General features: G+C 45.1%; 1 protein-coding gene across 1 annotated transcript; it reads right to left on the reverse strand.

The window, feature by feature from the left end:
- Positions 1 to 5,618: 5,618 nt before the first annotated feature.
- Positions 5,619 to 19,770, reverse strand: PPID (peptidylprolyl isomerase D). Its single transcript, XM_082275288.1, has 10 exons — positions 19,616 to 19,770; positions 17,022 to 17,162; positions 16,810 to 16,916; positions 13,967 to 14,155; positions 13,473 to 13,595; positions 13,210 to 13,316; positions 8,564 to 8,705; positions 7,965 to 8,051; positions 7,839 to 7,881; positions 5,619 to 6,092 (listed from the first exon to the last, which is right to left on the reverse strand). Exons 1-10 carry the CDS (start codon positions 19,698 to 19,700, stop codon positions 6,004 to 6,006), a joined length of 1,113 nt encoding a protein of 370 aa, XP_082131414.1. The 5' UTR covers positions 19,701 to 19,770; the 3' UTR covers positions 5,619 to 6,003.
- Between the last annotated feature and the right edge of the window lie 1,159 nt (positions 19,771 to 20,929).

Below are 20,929 nucleotides of genomic sequence, written 5' to 3' on the forward strand. Positions count from 1 at the left end.
AAGCATCCTAAGGAGTTTGCCTTGCATTCCTTGGAGGTTGTCCGGGCTATCAGGGTTTACCCGTCATCTACTGAATCCTTCAGAAAGTCAGATTCTCTTTTTCGTCCTTCCTGAGGGCCCTCAGAAGGGTACGGCTGTGTCTGCGGCAACCATTGCTAAATGGATCAGATGATTGTACAGGCTTATTCACTTAAGGAACAGGTTCTGCCCTTCCCTGTCACGGCGCACTCTACCAGAGCGGTGAGTGCGTCTTGGGCCTTTCACCAAGCGGCGACCTGGTCATCCGTGCACACCTTTACAAACTTGATGTTTTGGCATTGGCAGATGCCTCCTTTTGGCCACAAAGTTCCGAGTGCAGCAGTGCCTTAGGGGAGACATGGCATTTTTAGCCTGTCCCCTCCTGTTGGGGGTTTTTCCCCTTTGGTTATTTTGCTTTCCTGGGTTTGTTCCTGTTACCCAGTGGCTGCCTTTTGGTTCAGATAAAGTTCTTTTCTCTGACCTGGGTGCTGCGTTGCCTTTTTGAGACGGTTACATTTTCCCACCCCTCACATCTACACTGCTTTGGGACATCCCAGTAGTGAAGACTGTATGAGTGGGCGGCGACTGTCCGAGGACATAAGAGAAAATATAATTTTTTTGTAAGAACTTACCATAAAATTCTTTTCTCCGAGTCCTCTTACAGTCTCTGCCCCCCCCCCCCCTCCTTTTGGGTATCATGGACTATCTACTACTTGCTACCAAACTGAATTGGGAATGCTGCTAGCAGGGGGGTATTGGACCAGAGAGACAGCCCCCTATAAGTGTGTCTATGCAAGGTTTTTTGTGAATGTTTCTAACAAAATCTTCTGCCTAGCTTACTCCTGTGGATAAGACCAATACCCAGTAGAGAAGACTGTATGAGTGGGTGGTCAGAGGACTCAGAAAATAATTTTACAATGTTTTCTTACAAAAAATTCTATTTTTTCAAATAGACATTGTCAGAAAAATCCTGACAGCTCTGACCATATCCAAACAGTGATGAAGAGAAATTTATTTGGGATTCTTCGGAACGATAATATCCTCAGACAAGCAGTATTCATTAGTAGTAACAGTCCACTCACAAAGATTATCACTCTGTGATATGCTTCCTCCCACACACCTGTTTGAAGAGGGTTTTTTTAAACTGAAATCTCTCATTAGTGCCCCTATTCAGGTCAATGGGACATAGTGCCAGGCACACAATATGCCGCATTTTGGGTCGGTCTAGCAACCATTGCCTGGGTTTAGCAGGCAACTATGGTACGTTCAAAACGCTTCTTAACCACTTCCCAACCACCACCCACCTTTTTACTGCAGCAGAGTGGCTTGGGCAGGCAAACAATGTAGACCTACGGTGCTTGCCTGAGAGGAGCTAGGGGGGCGAGAGCTGGTGCGTAAGACAGGTGACTCCGATTGCTGCCTGACACCTGCGAGCATTCCCCGCTAAGAGAGGACGGGCGGCTGTTGTAAATACAGCTGAACGTCCTTCTCCCTGGGATGATTGCAGAACTCATGTTATCCTGCTATATAGGATCACATGTCTCTGTGGTCATCTCAGAAGCCCCACCCACCGTTAGAATTACCCCCCCCCCCCCCCCCCGTAGGGTCACATTTAACCCCTTGATCAGCTATACCAGCCCTCAAATTTTCCACTCGCCTGCTCGCATTTTGCGAGTGGAAAATTATGTTTGGCGAGCTCTGGGGAAGAGAGGAGAGGAAAGCCGGATAATGTCAGAGCGGCGGATCATCCCGCTGTAACAGCTTTAGTTGTAATTGCCGGGTGCTTGCCGACACACACAGTCCCGCCTCCTAGCCCGGCTTCTTTAATATACAGAAGACCTGACCAACCAGGACGTGCGACGTCAATCAAAGAAGCCGGGCTAGGAGGCGGGACTGTGTAGGTCGGCGAGCGCCCGGCAATTACAAGCTGTTACAGCGGGATGATCTGCCGCTCTGACATTATGCGGCCAGCAGTACTGATGGAGGGGGTAAGCCGATCATCTCATGTTAAGGCCAGAGCCGGGGGACGGACGGCTGCCCTGGGCATCTGTAGTATGGGAGGTGGAGGGGGCCTGTCAATAGCGGTCGTCAGATCAGGACTTCTTTTCACCTTAAATAGTCGGAGTGGTGGTGGAGAGGAGAAGCCGATTCCTAAACCTTTGCACGGACAGCTGGCGGAAGAGCTGCGGCTGCAGAAGGGGAAGAAGATTGCGGCTCAGGAATGACACTTGAATGTCAGATCGGGACTATACAGAGTTTGTTATCCCCTGTCCTCCGAGTCAAAGCAAGCAATGTGGAAAGGGGGCGGGTAACAAACTCTGTATAGTCTGATCTGGCATCCAGTATCATTCCTGAGCTGCAATCTTCTTCCCCTTCTGCAGCCGCATCTCTCCTGCCAGCTGTCCGTGCAAAGCTTTAAGAATAGGAATAGGCTTCTCTTAGGCTCCTCCTCCGCTCTGACATATGAAGAGAAGGAGCCTCAGAAGAGGACAATCACAGAGGGATGTGCCGCGCTGTATCTGAGGTCTGCATGCTGGAGTAAAGGGAGAACTGCACTGGGGGCACAAATCTTATCCTGTCACCTCCCAAATTCCCATCTCAGCACAATCCCCCCCCTCCTAGCACAACCCCCCCATCTCAGCACAGTCCCCCCCCCTCCTCCTAGCACAACCCCCCATCTCAGCACAGTCCCCCCATATTGATCCCACCTAGAAGTAATCATCTTCTCCCCACCCCTCCTAGTACAAATTCTCTTATCTCTCCCCCCCCCCCCCCCAAGGATAATCCCCCAAAAAGTATTTGTACTGGGAGGGGTGGGGAGAAGATGATTACTTTGAGGTGGGATCGATATGGGGGGAGGGGGGTTGTGCTGGGATGGGGAATTTGAGAGGTGACAATATAACATTTCTTCTAGCAGGGGAATTGGGGGGGGTGCTAGGAGGAGTGATTCGTGCTGGGGGAGGGGGTGAGGATTTGTGCCAGGAGTGGGGATTTGGGGATTGTCCTTGAAGAGATTATTGGAATGGGGTGGGGGGATGGATTTGTGCCTGAACAGCAAGTCTTGCGGCTGTTAAAAGGGGTTAATCGGGGGGGGGGGTTGTGCCAGTAGGAATAATGGGGGTTTTTTGTGCTAGGGGAAAATTTTGATGGGAAGATTTGACGGGTAGGATTTGTTCTAGGAGGTGAAATTTGGGGGGGGGGGTACTAGGAGGGTGTTTTGGGGAGTTCCAGACCCTTGATGGGCACTGAAAACGTTGTTGTTAATATTTATTTTTGTAACTTCTGCATTAATGCAAAAACATTTAACAGTGTAATTTTATGAGATAATTTATGAGGGCGTGTTTTGGGGCGGAATTAGGGGAGGGGCAGGGTAGGAGTTGGGTGGGGCACCTGGTGGCGAGTAACCCTTCAGGCCTGGGGTGTAGCTCAGGACTTTAAATTTTGAGCCCTGACCTATACTGTTAAGCCCTTCCCTGCCAGTGTCATTATTACAGTAACAGTGCATATTTTTAGCATTGATTACTGTAGTAATGTCACTGGTCCCCCCAAGTGTCAGGAATCCAATCTGTCCGCCGCAGTGCCGCAAAAAAAAAAAAAATCAGATCGCCACCATTACTAGTTAAAAAAAAATATAAATATATATATATATATATATATATATATATATATATATATATATATATATATAAAAAACTTGCACAAACCAATCAAAAGACACTTATTGCAATGTTTTATGTAGCAGAAGATAAATTGGCCTAAAATAGTAAAAAGTTATTTTTAATAACATTTTTTTTTTTGGTAATGTTCTATAGCAGAAAGTGAAAATTATTTTTTTTTTCTTTCAAAATTGTCGCTTTTTGTTTATAACGCCAAAAAAAAAAAAAAAAAAAAAAAAAAAAAAAAAAAAAAATCGCACAGGTGATCAAATACCACCAAAAGAAAGCTGTTTGTGGGGGGGAGACATACATTTTGTTTGGGTACCGCGTAGTCGTCCATTAAAGTAATGCCCCGTACACACGTACCGATTGTCGGCCGTAAATATTCGGCCGATTGTAGGCTTGTTAGTATGATGCTTCCGATAGCCGACAGTGCATTTTCGGCCGAACCGAATCTGTCGTGCAAGCATTAAAATTTTTGTTGGCCAACACCAGAACGGCCGATTGTTCGCCAGTCAGTACAGATTTCGGCCGACAGACAGCAGATTTGCAAAACTGGGCATGCTCAGAAAAGAAAAAAAAGACAAGGAAAGTTAACCATCACATGACATCACTTCTGCAGTCGGCTGTTGTTGGCCGACAAAATTCGTGTGCAGTCTTTTGCAGTTTTCAACAGACACGACAGCCCTGGACAAAAGACGGCCGACGATCGGTACGTGTGTACGGGGCTTTACGCAGTGCCAAATCGCAACATTTGGCCTGGTCATTATGGGAGCAAATCTTCTGGTCCAGAAGTGGTTAAGTGCCTGAATTTCATGAACTAACAAGCCCATGTGAAAGACATAGTACATCTCTAATGCAATAACATTTCTTAACTTCCCCTCATTGATCTGCAAATATGCAGCTCAGTGTACAATTTCAGCATCTGCAAAATGAACGCCTATGCATTTGCTGGAGTTGAGTGATTTCAGCATGGCCAATCAAAATGGCCGAAGGTTGAACCCGCAGCAAAACATGTCAAGTGCTGGTGCAGGAGCTCCTGAACACTGCATCTCTGGGTCCACTTTAAGTGAGGGAAGCAAAGAGTCATTTATGTGCTTATCAAGTGCATTCTTGTGGCAAGTAGGTTTCCATTTGTCCAGCTTTGTAATACAGTAGAGAATGGTTAACCCTCTCAGGAAATCTCAACAGTAGAACACAGACAGCAACAAGCACCTATCATTTTATTTAATATACAATCAAAGGGAAGGAGAAATTTGTATCTTAGATTGTCACTGGAACATTTGTGCCAGTGGATGATTTTTCTTGCTCTAGTGACTACGCTATTTTGGATCCCCCCCACTTTTATAAACTTAAGTTCTTCTGATCTGATCTTAGATCTTCTGAGCTGGGACAGACTGCAAAAAAAAAAAAAAAGACCAGTGTCTAACACTCATCCAACTCTATCCAAAATAGAGATATCACACTGATTTGAACAGTTCCATTGCCAACAATATGGTGCGACTTGGCATCAGATTTGGACCTGTTGAATATCCTAACAAGTCGCACCTGTGTAATCGGGGCCTTAACTGTTTATATATACCATGATGTTTATAAACTTTATTCACTTGCTACACAAGTGAATACAGTCATGCAGGATGGGTAGAATACTGTAGCCATAGTACCTAGTGTCCAATCAGGCCACTGCTAAACACAAATCCCAGCTTTTAAACAGAGTTCCATTTAACCATGGGGCTAATAAGAGCATATTAACCACTATAAATGTTCTGCTGTTATTTCAGTAAACAGTAGTATAAACCCCCTTTCCGCAATATCCCTTTGAAACATTGATAAGCTCAAATTCAGTCATGTTAAATCTGGCACACTCGGGTAAAAACATACAGCAGTAACAGTCTTTATTAGGAAAGACAGTAACAGGTTTAATCTCAGGTTTTTGAGCAAAATCACATTATGCTGCTATTAACACAGAACTGCTGTTGCCCTCTAAAAGTTGTACAGAAAACAATAAGCCTTGCTCCTTCACTGTCACACAAAATAAGACTAGTAAGCATTACTAACAGAAGCCAAAAATCACAAATTAAATGGTACACTGCACATATCACTTTTTGCATAGTTCATGCAGTGTCACAAAAAAAAAAAAAAAAAAAAAGTTAAAAGCTGGCCAAAAAAATGTAAACCGTCAATAACACTTAGGTGAAACATCACACCTGTGTTAAAAACCTATGAAAAAGTTTTTGGTTTAATATCACAGGGTAGCCTCATACAGCTCTTTTGCATCCAGATACCATAGATTTCAGAACACTGCATGCCCGGTTTAATGTAAACATATTTATGCAAACATTTTTGCATAGACAGCTCTTTCTTTTTCCTTCTGTTCTTTGATTCTGTGCTTGACCCGAAGGATTTCACTGCTGATAGCTGCAAAAACAGAGATCAGGTGAAAGGACAGAACATACTGTGGCAGCAGGAAAATGATGACAGCAATCCATCATCTATTCTATAGCAACATTTCCCAATAAGTCACAGACCAAATTACATTATATACAGCAAAGAACACATTCATGTGAATGTGCACTTGGCAACATATCAAAAGCAGCTCAGAGTTACAAATGGTTTGCACTACATAAAGCAGAATCTTACTACCACAAACATGGGATCTAATATTGTGTGGCATGGAGACAAGGCAAAACATTCATATTTTTTAGTTTTGTAGAGAGGAATTAGGACCACCTGTCAGGTTTTTACTGCCATCTGTGTCCACATTAGGGAGATTCACCCTCTCTCTTTGTCCTGTTTACAGTCGGCACCAAGAGTGGAAAAAAAAAAAGTTGTGTTGGTCACCATAACTGGAATAGGAGGGCAAAATCTTCCAATGAAGACAACAGCTCTGGTGACAACCAGGATTCCCCCTCATTTCCTGTTTTGGCTATAGGAAGTGAAATGTCTCCATTAGGACACACATAGTAAAGAAGAGGAAAAAACATACTATGCATGGCAGGGATGGTTAGCCTCCCTTACTCTATCAAAAAAAAAAAAGTTTTGCCTTTAGTTCTACTTTAAAGCCCAACTCCATGTTTACTTTCACTTGTTTGGTTCAGCTTCTCCCAAATTAACTTATCTCTACAAATGGATGCATCCGCTGTCAGCACTGTATAGACTGCATGTACAGCGTGAATACAAGGCTTCCTCCGATTGGCTGAGGTGGGTGGATGATGTCATGATCTTCACATCAGCCAATAAAAAGAAAGACTTTTTCCTCAAATGAACACAAAAACACACAAGGCTTCCTATGAAGGATTGACCAGATGAACAGCAGCATTATTTAGTAAAGAAAACAGATCATTTGTGCCAGCTGGGCCTAAAAGAACTATTTCAAATGAAAGATTGATGTAGCTTTTACTATACAACCAGCCCTAGGAAATGGTACAAAAACTAGCTGCAGTACACGGTGTGTCAAAATTCTACTCAAGCTTGCCAGGTGCCCCAAAACCTGTGCAGCAAACAAATGTCAACTTTGCTTAGAATGACCTGAATGCTGGTAATGGCAAAGAAAACTCCCTAGCAACCCACAAGAATTTTAGCATTTCCGGCATACAGCCCTAAACGCCAGTACTACTTGGTACATTTCATCCTGCCATAGATTTTGATAAGCTGCTGGCAGTAAGGTTGGAAACTGCCCGTGCCACTAAAAACACATGGACTTGATGCCAACAGGCCAAAAGTCTGTTATAGACTCCTAATGCTGGTTTATACAGTATGCCAGTGACCGGTTCCCTTTAAGTACCACTCACTACCTTAGTTTACGCTGCATATTACAGCTCCATATGTAGTTCAGCCCACGCTAGTGCCTTTTATCTGCCCCTCCTATTCCTCCCCCCCGAGTTCTAATTTGAAGCAAAACTCCACCACTGAAATTATTTAAGCATGTAAAAGTGGAAAATGCACCAGTTATGCACAGTTTTAAATACAATAAATCACACAGGACATGGCTTCCTAGTAGCTTTGCATATAGACAATATTACCACTGAGAATTGTGTGTTCAAGTACCTAGACCAAACACCCAAACTAAACCAACGTCAATTGGTTTGGCTAACAATTACATAAGGTTCCCCATTTAGTGTTTGTTCCACACACACTGAAAGTAAAACAAACACAAAACGTTACCTTTATCCTCTGGGGTCAACTCATGTGCCTTTTTAAGATCCTCCTACAACAGAACAGGAATCAGTCATCACACCTTTCACATTAACTGCACTGTAAACCTACACATAACATAATGTCATAACTCACCAGTGCTTGTTCATAGTCTTTCAATCCCTGCGAACCTTGGGCTCGTCTGTAAAGTGCCTTTGTGTTAGAGGGATCGATTTCAAGAGCCTTGTGTGGGGAGGAAACAAAATGTAAAAAGGTATTTTTCTCTAAAATACAGTAACTGCCTCTTCATTACATGCAGACAATACTTGATAGTGCAGGACAATACTGGAGAGGTAACTTGCTAATTTTCATTACAGCTGCTGTGGAGTCTGCAGTGGGATAACCACAATTACAGGGCTTTAGGATGTCCCTGTTATATGATACTTCATCACACCAATAGTGTCTGTAGCTTATAGGCAACATCAAATATAGAAAAACATTGGCGTTTTTTCTTTACTTGTGTTCATTTAATCAGCTATTTTTCCCCAAAAAGTGACTGTACCTATGTGAGAAATCCAGGGAGCCACACTGCACCTAAAATAGGTGGCCATTGTTTTAGATGGTACATTTTCCATGCTCTCCTAAAAGCACATATTGACTCTAAATATAAGCTGGTCAACTTCTAAATAATAAAGGTCACCTTTGTAAGAAATGATCAGCAGTTTGATTTGTGTAATGCGGTTATAAATAAATACCTCATTGCAGCTCTCAATTGCAGCTCTGAAGTCAGACATCTTCAGCTTACAAGCTCCAATATTCAGATTACAGCTTACAGCAATAGGATTTAACTTTGAAATGTTGTCATCTCCGGTGACATCTTTACAGCTCTCTACATATCTAGAAAAGATTAAAATGGAAATTGGACATTAATATGACAGTTTGCATTTATGCTTTAAAATGTCTAAACTAACAGTAATACTAGACTGCAGACACCTGTGGTGCTAGTAAGTGTTTATATTGGTGTTCAAGGTGTACATGCCCAGGGATCCCCTAGGTTCCAGATTAACCGCTTGCCGACCGCCGCAAGTACATATACTGCGGCGGTCAGCCCCTCACAGGCAAAGTGACGTATCGGTACGTCACTAGCCTGTGAGGCTCTGGGGAGCGAGCCGGGCACTTGCGATCGTCCGTTAGAGCGGGAGAAAAGGCAGGCGGCTGATGTAAACAAGCCACCTGTCATTCTCCCCTGTGTATGAACAGTGATCATATGGGTTCTACTATGTAGGACCGTTGATCACTGTTCCTACACATCAAGCAACAGCCAATCACAGTAAGAATCACGCCCCTAGGGACGCACACAACCCCTCCCCCTCAAAAAAGTTAATCCCTTCACTGCCAGTGTCATTTTACAGTAACAGTGCATATGTATTAGGGATGCACCGAAATTAAAATTTTGGGCCGAAACCGAAAATGCAGGATGCCATTGGCCGAAAACGAAAATTACTTTTTCCCCAAAAAAAAAATTTAAAATGGATAGAACAGGGGCATACACCAAAAATAGGTAGTGACGTACACCTGTCGCTGCCACCCTGTCACAGTATATGTACTGTGATAGGTTGGCAAGAGGTTAAATTACCAATGTTATTTGTATTATGAAGCATGAGGGGTTAATGTATTGTCACTGCTGGTCACTCATCTATTAGTGATCGACCAGTGGCAGGTAATTAACCCCTTTGTGCTGCATTAGTGCAACCAGTATCAGTGCAACCAGTGTTAATTAACACTGATACTGGTGGCACTAACGCAGCACAAAAGGGTTAATTACCTGCCACTGGTCGATCACTAATAGATGAGTGACAATACATTAACCCCTCATGCTTCATAATACAAATACCATTGGTAAGCTGCCTCAGCTCCCCCCATCTCCCCCCCACCCCTACTGCCTCAGCGTCCCCCTCCTCGGGTGTCCTTCACTCAAAAGTTCCGCCTCTGGCCGGCGGCACCGCCTCTCAATGACGTCCCTACTACGATCTGTGCATTATGAATGGACATACCAGGCGGGGGGGCGGGGCGAGCGGCCGCTATAGATAGAACTAATGTGATCTTTCACTGTCAGCTCAGCACGACTATGTGTGAATGAGAACAGAACAGAACTGACACCGGGCGGGAGGGCGGGTGGAGCGGCCGCTATTAGCTGTAACTATGTGAGCGCTTCACTTCCCTGACAGGCATGTATCTCCGCTGACAGGGAAGTGAAGCGCTCACATAGTTACAGCTAATAACGGCCGCTCCGCCCGCCCCCCCCCCCCGCCCGGTGTCAGGTCAGTTCTGTTCTCATTCACACATAGTCGCGCTGAGCTGACAGGGATAATTCACATAGTTCTATCTATAGCGGCCGCTCGCCCCGCCCCCCCCCCGCCTGGTATGTCCATTCATAATGCACAGATCGTAGTAGGGACGTCATTAAGAGGCAGACGGCCGGCCAGAGGCAGGACTTTTAAAACCTGCCCTGCGCCCTCCTCCTTCCCCACGGCGGCCATATTTATTTTCGGCAATGTTAACCCATTTTCGGCCGATAATTTCGGTGGCCGAAATTTCGGTGCATCCCTAATATGTATAGCACTGATTACTGTAGTAATGTCACTGGTAACCCCAAAAGTGTCAAAAACGTCAGTCAAAGGTCCGATCTGTCCGCTGCAATGTTGCAGTACCGCAAAAAAAAAAAAAAAAAATATATCGCAGATCGCCGCCATTACGCGTTAAAAAAACAACAAAAATCTTTCCCTTGCCAACAAATTGGCCTAAAATGTTAAAAAATAGATTTTTACATTTTTTTGGGGGAATTTCATATAAAAAAAAAAAAAAAAAGTGAAAAATATTGTTATTTTTGCAAAATTGACGCTTTTTTTGTTTATAGCGCATGATCAAATCGCACAGGTGATCAAACACCACCAAAAGAAAGCTCTGTTTGTGGAAAAAAAAAAAAGGGACGTCAAATTCGTTTAGGTACAGCGTCGCACGACCGCGCAATTGTCCGTTAAAGTCACGCAGTGCCGAATCGCAAAATAGGCCCTGGTCAGGAAGGGGGTAAAATCTTCCGGGGCTTAAGTAGTTAACACTGTACTGAGAAGACCTAGATAATGGACACATGCTGCACACAGGGACCAAGTTTTTTTTTTTTAATGTGGTCAAACACTTAAAATATAGAAAAATGCCAAGGGAATCAATACTTCTGGTTCTTCAGGCCGGTGAAAACCTCTACAGTGCCAGATCCAAGGTGCAGGGAACCATTTGTATATACAGTACTTACCCAAACAGGCTGCACCAGCTGACTACAGCAACATACAGTGGGTACGGAAAGTTAAGCATCTCTGGAGAGACCTAAAAATGGCTGCCCACCAACGTTTACCATCCAACCTGACAGAACTGGAGAGGATCTGCAAGGAGGAATGGCAGAGGATCCCCAAATCCAGGTGTGAAAGACTTGTTGCATCTTTCCCAAAAAGACTCCTGGCTGTATTAGATCAAAAGGGGGCTTCTACTAAATAATGAGCAAAGGGTCTGAATACTTAGGACCATGTGATATTTCAGTTTTTCTTTAATAAATCTGCAACAATTCTGTGTTTTTCTGTCAGTATGGGGTGCTATGTGTACATTCATGAGGAAGAAGAATGAACTTAATGATTTTAGCAAATGGCTGCAATATAACAAAGAGTGAAAAATTTAAGGGGGTCTGAATACTTTCCGTACCCACTGTAAGTGTTCAAACACAAGTTCATGCTAGTGCCAGAAATATGGGGCTACTGCCAAGACACCAGTCTATTTAGACTCTGACCTGGGTGCTTGAACACAATGGAGAGTAAGGACTCATGCACACTGGACGTTTTTGGAGCTGCTGTTAACAGCGTCAGACGTTTTTTTTTGCAGCTGCAGAACACCCATCCATGTTATTCTATGGCCTCATGCACACACAGAGCTTTTAGGAGCTCCAAGTGGCATAGGCGTTTTACAGCTCCAAAAAAAAAAAAAAAAACCCAGGAACTGTGCGTTCTGGAGCTGCAGCGCTGTGAGAATCTTGAGGGTGAACTCCACGCCAAAAATGTGGAAAAAAACGGCGTGGGGTCCCCCCCAAAATCCATACCAGACCCTTATCCGAGCATGCAGCCTGGCAGGCCAGGAAAGGGGACGAGCAAGCGGCCCAACCCCCCTGGACCATACCAGGCCACACGCCCTCAACATGGGGGGTGTGGGTGCTTTGGGGCGGGGGGGGCTCTGCTCTTCTGCCCTTTTGCCTCGGGTCCTCCTCCGACGCTGTCACCGGTGATTATGCCGGTCTCTGCAGCTTGTTATATAGCCATTAGGGGTGTCGCCTTTCGGCGAGGCCCCGCCCCCTTATGTCACCGACGTCGGTGACATAAGGGGGCAGGGCCTCCCAGTGACGTCACCGGGAGGCCCCGCCCCTAATGACTATATAATAGGCTGCAGAGACCAGCATAATCACCGGTGACAGCGTTGGAGGAGGACCGGAAGAAGACCAGAGGAGGCAAAAGAGCAAAATAGCAGAGGACAGAAGAGCGGAGAGAACAAGACCAGAAGAGCGGAGAGGAGAAGACCGGATGAAGATTTTTAACAAACTTCAAAATGTCTCCTGTCGTTATTTAAACACACTGCTTTTTATGGGATGAATGGGTAGGGGTACACACATTCACATAGTGAGGGGTCCGGGATCTGGGGGCCCCCTGCCCGCAGACCCCCACAACCACCGGCCAGGGTTGTGGGGATGAGGCCCTTGTCCTCATCAACATGGGGGCAAGGTGCTTTGAGGGGGGGGGGGGGGGTGCAGAGCCCAACCCTGCCCCAAAGCACCCACACCCCCCCCCCCCATGTTGAGGGCGTGTGGCCTGGTATGGTCCAGGGGGGCGGGGTGGGGCCGCTCGCTCGTCCCCTCCCCTTTCCTTGCCTGCATGCTCGGATAAGGGTCTGGTATGGAACATGGGGGGGGGGGACCCCCACAACGTTTTTTTTCCCCATTTTGGCGTGGAGTTCCCCTCAAGATTCTCACAGCGCAAGTCGCTCCGCGTGCGACTTCCATTCAAATCAATAGGCTCCCAAAGGGAACCATTGATTTTGAATGGAGGCAGAAAAACACGCTGCTAAAAGCTACGTGGCCAAAGGTGCAATAACGCTAATGGAAAAAGCTACTGAAAGCACGTTTTTACAGCGTCAAGAAACAGCTTTGGAGCTCGTTTTTATGACGCCCTGTGTGCATGGAGCCTTACAATTACAAAAATCTTACCAATCTAACCAATTACACCCAAGATATTCATTACAAAATTAGAAGAATGCATTAAAACATCCAGGTAAGCAGTAAACGCACTTTTATTTTCATAGCACAACATACCTGAGAGCTTTATTATATTTCTTTATGGCCATCTCCCAGTTCTGAGATTTGAATAAATTATTCCCAATGTTCTTGACATCTTCTGCAATGCTGACGATTTTTTCAACCTGTTAAGCAGAGAAAGTAGGAAATTGTATTCTAAGCAAACTGTAAGCCACGTGTACATAAAATGTTTGCACTGTAGTGCTTTTACATACATATATGGGTCTTATCCAGGCAATTAAATACAGATGGAGATTTATTTAAATGTATAAATTACATACATCATTTAATTCAACATCGGAGTCCTCTGGGAAGTCAGGATGAATGTCACCAGAGCCATCTGAAGGAGCCACGACCAACTCATCTCCGTCTCTGAACTCTCCACACTCTGCTATTATACATGGCTGGATAAAAAAAAAAAAAAAAAAAAAAAAAAAAAAAAAAAACACACACTAGGATTAGGTAAAAGCCACAATTTCATCTTTATCAAAACATGCCCTATTATAGAAAGCATTAAGTATTGAAACATTGATCAGCTACAATTATAAACAATAGAATTTAGTAAATGCAGAATAAATGTAAAGGTTCATGCTTATAATCCTTTTATGTAGAGGCTCCAATGCTAAGCCACTGGACTCGCTTATAATCCTTTTATGTAGAGGCTCCAAAGCTAAGCCAATGGCCACAAAGTCCCTGCAGAAGGATTCTGTGGGATTGACAGACACTAACCGCCAGTCACAGCAGGTCTTCATTATGCTTACTGTTGGCAGCTTACCTTCTTAGGCTGTTCGCCCTGAAGTTCAACATTTTCCAGCATTTTTACAATGCCATGCCCTTTAAGCACTTGGCCAAATACAACATGTTTCCCATCTAAATGAGGTGTCGGCACAGTTATGATGAAGAACTGAGAGCCATTGGTGTTTGGTCCTGCATTAGCCATACTGAGCAAGCCTTCCCTGTCATGCTGAAGAGAGAAAAAAAAAAACACAACAAATAAATTTGTTAGTGAAATAATCACTGTGCCAAAACATCCCTAACTTCAGTTTACCTTGCATTTTTTTTTTAAAAACACCTCTAGGCATTAAATTAGTTTTCCATATACCTGCAGCATAACTGACTAGAGGCCTCTGCTCTTGTCTCAAAGTATCCACAGACCTAAATGTTGTGTGTATTTGACAGAATATGGGATCTGTCATTGATTATATGTTCTGAAGAAAATACAAGTTGACTGGCTGGAATGCTGATCCAATGCTTTTAAAGTTTAAGTTCACATTTGGGGGAAAAAAATAAAATTCATGTAATTTTTATACGGGAAAAAAAAAAAAAAAATGTGCACTTTTAACTTACACCCCCACCCCCGAGGAGTTTGCAAAGCATTGCACCTGCGATCAGTGAATTATAGATGCAATTTCTGGCTCCTGCACATTCTAGCCCGTATCTCTGTATGGGTTCTGTTAGAAAGCTGGAGGAAGTCTCAATGAACTACAAAGGTGCTCATCGGTGGTAGCAGAAAGGAAGTAGTTTACTTCCTTCACAGATTGCTTTGAATGAATGATGTGGCTGTGTGGGCAGAGTCCCGCACATTTTGAAATGTCACACCGGGCAAGGCGTAGGGATGTGTTGGATCATGTTATACCCTATATACACAGGTGTAAAGTGTAACATGTTCCAAAAGGTGAACTTCGCCTTTAAAGAGGTTGTAAACTCGTATAAATTTTTTTTTTTTCTTACACCCTGCAAAAGAAAGACATAATGAGCTAGTATGCATCGCATATTAGCTCATTATGCAATACTTACCTCAGAACGAGCCTTATCATAGGCTTGCCTATAGGTACAAGTTGTAGAGGAGGGTTTACTTCCTCTTTAATACTTTGGCGTTACAGACATAAAACAAGTATGCAGATCAGGAAGTCTGACTCCACATTGTTACATACTTGTTCCAAGGCAGTAAGTCAGAATGATCTAAAGACTGGGACAGCCAGAGAAGAAAAATTTTGGAAGGTGGTCATCTATGGCAACCTCTATGTGTCCTCAGTTTTCTTCAAAGAAAATATTTCATGAGAGAAAAACAAGGGCATCCAGCCAATACACTGGCAGGAGGTGTGCTGACAAATGAGGAGAGCGATTAGCTCATCTGTCTGCTGCTCCTCCCTTAGGCTCTGTTCACACTTGTGCAACTCCAAAGCCATGGGATTTTCAGTGCCACTTTGGAGTGCGACTTTCCACTCTCTGGCACTTAAGTCGCATCATAATAGTGCATGAACCTTCTCCAAGTCACACAGATTTTAAGTGGTACATTGAAAACAATGGGTTGCGACTCCTCAGTCAGTCAACTATGTATCCACAATCGCACGACAAGTTGCACAAGTGGGAACGCAGCTTTTTTAACCACCAGCTGGGGACAGAAAGGTGAGCAAGCTTGACCATGGGAGAGAAGTCAGGTCACCAACTTGGCTCTGCAATCTGGCCAAGCCGTGTAAAATTCAGAAATATATGGACAGAAATAGAAATGCTTTGGCTAGCAAAACAGCATTAGCGTTTTAACAAGGTTTACCTTTAAAGCGGTTGTAAACTCAATAAATAAAAAAAAAAAAAAACCTGCAAGACAAAGGCATAATGAGCTAGTATGCATCGCATACTAGCCCATTATGTGTAACTTACCTTAAAACGAAGCCCCGACACGGACCCCCGGACATCGCTGCGGGCGCTGCCATGGTCCCTCGTCGTCTCTTCCGGGTTCGGCGGCTCCGGCGCGCTGATTGGCCGGAAGAGACAGCTCCGGCGCGATGATTGGCCGGAGTCGCGATGACGTCACTCCCGCACATGCGCGCGGGAGTGATTTTTCCGGCAAGCTCCCGGCAACTTAATTGAAGGTCCCCCGGACCTTCAGAGCGCTCGCGCGAGCGGCTGCATGCACTGTAAATATCTCCTAAACCATGCCGGTTTAGGAGATATTATTTGTACCTACAGGTAAGCCTATAATAAGGCTTACCTGTAGGTAAAGGTGTCAAAAAGCGGGATACTACCGCTTTAAGGCTGCATTCATACCTGAGCGTAGCGCTTTTAGGCATTTTTATTGGGGAGGATTCAAGAGTTTTTACAAGTGTTTTATAAGCATTTTACAGCTTTAGGCATTTTGTTTAGCCAATAGAAAGCACTAGGGGGAGGAAATTAGGGGTGGAGAGCTTCTGTTTGAGCAGTAAACCTGTGACGAAACACTCGTAAAATGCTGAAGTCACACGTTTTCAGGCATTTCTATTGAAGTCTATGGGGCCAAAAATGCTTGTGATCTGGCAAAAAGAAGCTCATGTACTTTTTGGAGCGCCAGGCGTTTTGCTTCAGGCAACAGAACGCTCATATGTGAACAGAGACCATTGAAATGAATGGGATTTGGCTTGTTGGTCATTTTTAGAGCTTTACGGAGAAAATCGCTCAGGTGTGAACAGGCAACATCATCTGAATTTTTATGAAAATAATAACAGCTTTATGCATGAGAAGTGTTTTAAATGGATAATTTGTTGCTGCCCACAGCAACACCTAGAACTAAAGTGAGTCTTGTACAATGTAGGTTTGCGTACCAGACAAGGGGACTTAAGCTTTTTGCATTACAGTAGCTACCTTATAATGAAAGTTTTCATCCTCAAACTTCTCTCCATATATACTTTCGCCACCAGTTCCATCTTGATTAGAGAAATCTCCACCCTGGATCATGAATTTTTTAATAACTAAAAAAAAAAAAGAAGAAAAAAACGTGAACACGCTGTTTGAGATCGAGTAAGCATATGTTGATATAACATAATTTAATAAATGCTTCCTCTATAAACACTTACTCCTATGGAAAGGACATCCTTTGAAATGCAGAGGCTTTCCTGTTGTCTTCCCAATACCTTTCTCCCCAGTGCACAGAGCTCGGAAGTTCTCAGCCGTTTTAGGGACAACATCTGCAAACAGTTCCAGCACAACACGACCAACTAAAAACAAAAAAAATGTATACATTATCTATAATTATGATGTCATCTAAGAAATAGAATGGGCCATAATGCACAGTCAGGAAAACAATAGACATGTAAAGTTGCAATTCCATTTGAAAATATGAAAGGATTACTTGTTTGAATCTCACCAGTCCCTTTATTGCTGGTTTCCCCATTTTTTCTACTTTTCTTACTTTTAGGAGACCATAAACTCTCTTTGCCATGTACTAATCTTATTAAGAAATGGGACTTCAAAAAAACACAACTGGGTATTGAAGCCACCCCTGTTAATTATTTTATTAACAATTAGATAAATTGGTTTTAAGCATCCACATTTCTGATGCCTGGCAGCAAAGCTTCATTTAAAAAAAAAAGCACAACTCAAGATTTTTTTTTTTTCCTTTTACCATAAGCACCATGAAATGATTTAGCTCTAATGTTAAAAATCCTATTGCCAGCTGGTTACTGTACAAATCGTAGTTTCTTACAGCTTATTATTGGCAGAGCTCTTCTTCTGACAGTTCCAGCCCTTACACGTAAAGGATCCCATTATTCACTCTCCCATTTCCTCTCAAGGTGTTCTGTGACTGGACAAAGGGGAGATTCTGACAATTATTCACCCCTCCTCTTGCCCACCCCCCTTTCTACCACCCAAATATCCAAAACAGATGCCGGGAGTGAAGTAAAACCCCAAGCCCTACAGGGTATAGATCATGTCTGTCAAACTCTATTTTATTGCCACTTTAGCAGTATGGTTGCCCTAAAAGGGCCAGTTGTATCTGGCATGTGCTACACAAGGAGGGCAGGGCTCCACGGGTGCCCTGCGCACAGCGGGCAGGGCTTCACGGGTGCCCTGCGCTTCATGGGTGCCCTGCGCGCAGTGCTCCACGGGTGCCCTGCGCACAGCGGGCAGGGCTCCACGGGTGCCCTGCGCACAGAGGGCAGGGCTCCACGGGTGCCCTGCGCACAGAGGGCAGGGCTCCACGGGTGCCCTGCGCACAGAGGGCAGGGCTCCACGGGTGCCCTGCGCACAGAGGGCAGGGCTCCACGGGTGCCCTGCGCACAGAGGGCAGGGCTCCACGGGCGCCCTGCACACAGTGTGCAACCGCACAAAGCTTTCACACATCTTGCTCTCCTACCTTGCCTAACTTTAGTACCTCCCTGTGTAGGTGGCTCTGCCTCACAAGGAGAATGTTTGTTCTCTCAGATTCAGGAGATCTGACCCTGCCGAACCCCCATCATGAGTGCATGCAATGATGACTGAGTCCTGGGAGCCACTGAAAACCAAGACTTGCTTCAGGGTTTACAAGTGACAGCAGAGGCAGTAACAGATGGTGAGAGCCTGAAGTGGCAGAATGACGTCTGCCACATTCTGGCTGCAAACCTGGGTGCAAGGGCCACATGACAAGGTCTGGTGGGCTGTATTTGGCCCGCAGGCTTTGTGTTTGACATATGTGGTATAGCTGAAATTAAAGCCTGATGAACAAGCAAAAAATGTACTGATATTTACACTCCCTCCAAACTCCATGTGACATTGCCCTGCCATCAGTCAGTGCTGCATTGCATGGAGGCAGGGGGAGGGTCATGTTTTTCACAGTACCTAGATAGCACAAACTGGCTGTTCACATTGTAATCAGAACATACCGGCCCAAATCCAACACTGGCCGGGCTGGGTCCAGGGCAGACTGTCACAGCAATGCGTTGGTGGGCAGGAGGTTCAGGCATCAGTACTTGTAACACAAATAAAGTGTGGATCACCCAACTCGGACCTCACCACTTCTCACCCGGAGTCATGGTTTCACCTATACGTTGCCTTCATTTAGCCCTTCCAGCAGCAGTGTACCATGCCAGGGTCAGGTAAATGCTTGCCAGCCAACTGCAGCTCCACTGCTCAGCCAATCAGAACAAGGTGGCTGAAACGTGAGCACTGACAGTGCGGTACCCATCTCATAGCTACAATGACTGAGCCATTGCTGACCCGCCCCAGGTCAGTCTTCTTTCCTTTATACTGCCATCTGTCACTAGTTTCAGGATGGAGATTGTATGAGAAGCAGAGGGACAGGAAGTGAGGGAGAATCTCCCCATTGGAGTCACAGACAGAAATTACTATATATATATATAACACAGTCCTGATACAGGAGCTAGCAATCTGATGGTAACAGACCAATGCAACCCGTGTGCTTCTTATTTCCACAAAGCTTCCCCCCATCATACAATACAGCATGGCCCTACACTGAGAATCAGAACAATGGAGGACAGGGAACACACATGGCACCGTGCAGACTATAGGCGTCACCCTGTGATACCGGTATAGGCACTACAAGTCCCAGCCAGTCACTCACACAGAGGCCGATGCTGGGCCTGAGCCCCCCTCCCCCCGTGGATCTGCAGATTCCCCACATCTAGGGAGAAATCCCATTCACTAACTAACCGGAGCGTCCATTCATTCTCACCTGGCTCCCCTCCAATATCTATATCAAAGAACACCCGCGGATTGCCGGGGTCGGACGGCCTGTTGCTGGGGCTCGGATTGGACATGTTTCCCGGCGTGCTCTGTACAATATGAGAACACCGGCTTCAGCACCTGAGCACACTTCCGCTGCGGCCACCGCTCGACTTCCGGTCCACAGACCCCGCCCACCCAGTCAGGACGGAGAGGGAACACAGTGTGATGTGCTTGTCCTACAGACCAAAGTGTATTTTCCTATATAGTGCACACCCTCCCCCCCCAATATGTCTCATAGTATACCGCCCCACCGCCACAATGTGTCCTATACTATACCATACATTCCACCCTTCCCCCACAATGTGTCCTATACTATATCGTAAACACCACCCTCCCCCCACAATGTGTCATATACTATACCATACATTCCACCCTTCCCCCACAATGTGTCCTATACTATATCGTAAACACCACCCTCCCCCCACAATGTGTCCTATACTATACTATACTATACACACCACCCTTCCCCCACAATGTGTCCTATACTATACCGTAAACACCACCCTCCCCCCACAATGTGTCCTATACTATACTATACACACCACCCTCCCCCCACAATGTGTCCTATACTATACACACCACCCTCCCCCCACAATGTGTCCTATACTATACACACCACCCCCCCCCCCCCCACAATGTATCCTATACTATACCATACATTCCACCCTTCCCCCACAATGTGTCCTATACTATACTATACACACCACCCTCCCCCTACAATGTTTCCTATACTATACTATACACACCACCCTCCCCCCACAATGTGTCCTATACTATACACACCACCCCCCCCCCCCCCACAATGTTTCCTATACTATACCATACATTCCACCCTTCCCCCACAATGTGTCCTATACTATACCGTACACACCACCCTCCCCCCACAATGTTTCCTATACTATACTATACACACCACCCTCCCCCCACAATGTGTCCTATACTATACTATACACACCACCCTTCCCCCACAATGTGTCCTATACTATACCGTAAACACCACCCTCCCCCCACAATGTGTCCTATACTATACTATACACACCACCCTCCCCCCACAATGTGTCCTATACTATACACACCACCCTCCCCCCACAATGTGTCCTATACTATACACACCACCCTCCCCCCACAATGTGTCCTATACTATACTATACACACCACCCTCCCCCACAATGTGTCCTATACTATACTATACACACCACCCTCCCCCCACAATGTGTCCTATACTATACACACCACCCCCCCCCCCCACAATGTATCCTAT

Source organism: Pelophylax lessonae (assembly GCF_965119305.1).
Source record: "Pelophylax lessonae genome assembly, chromosome: 1".
Taxonomy (NCBI): domain Eukaryota; kingdom Metazoa; phylum Chordata; class Amphibia; order Anura; family Ranidae; genus Pelophylax; species Pelophylax lessonae.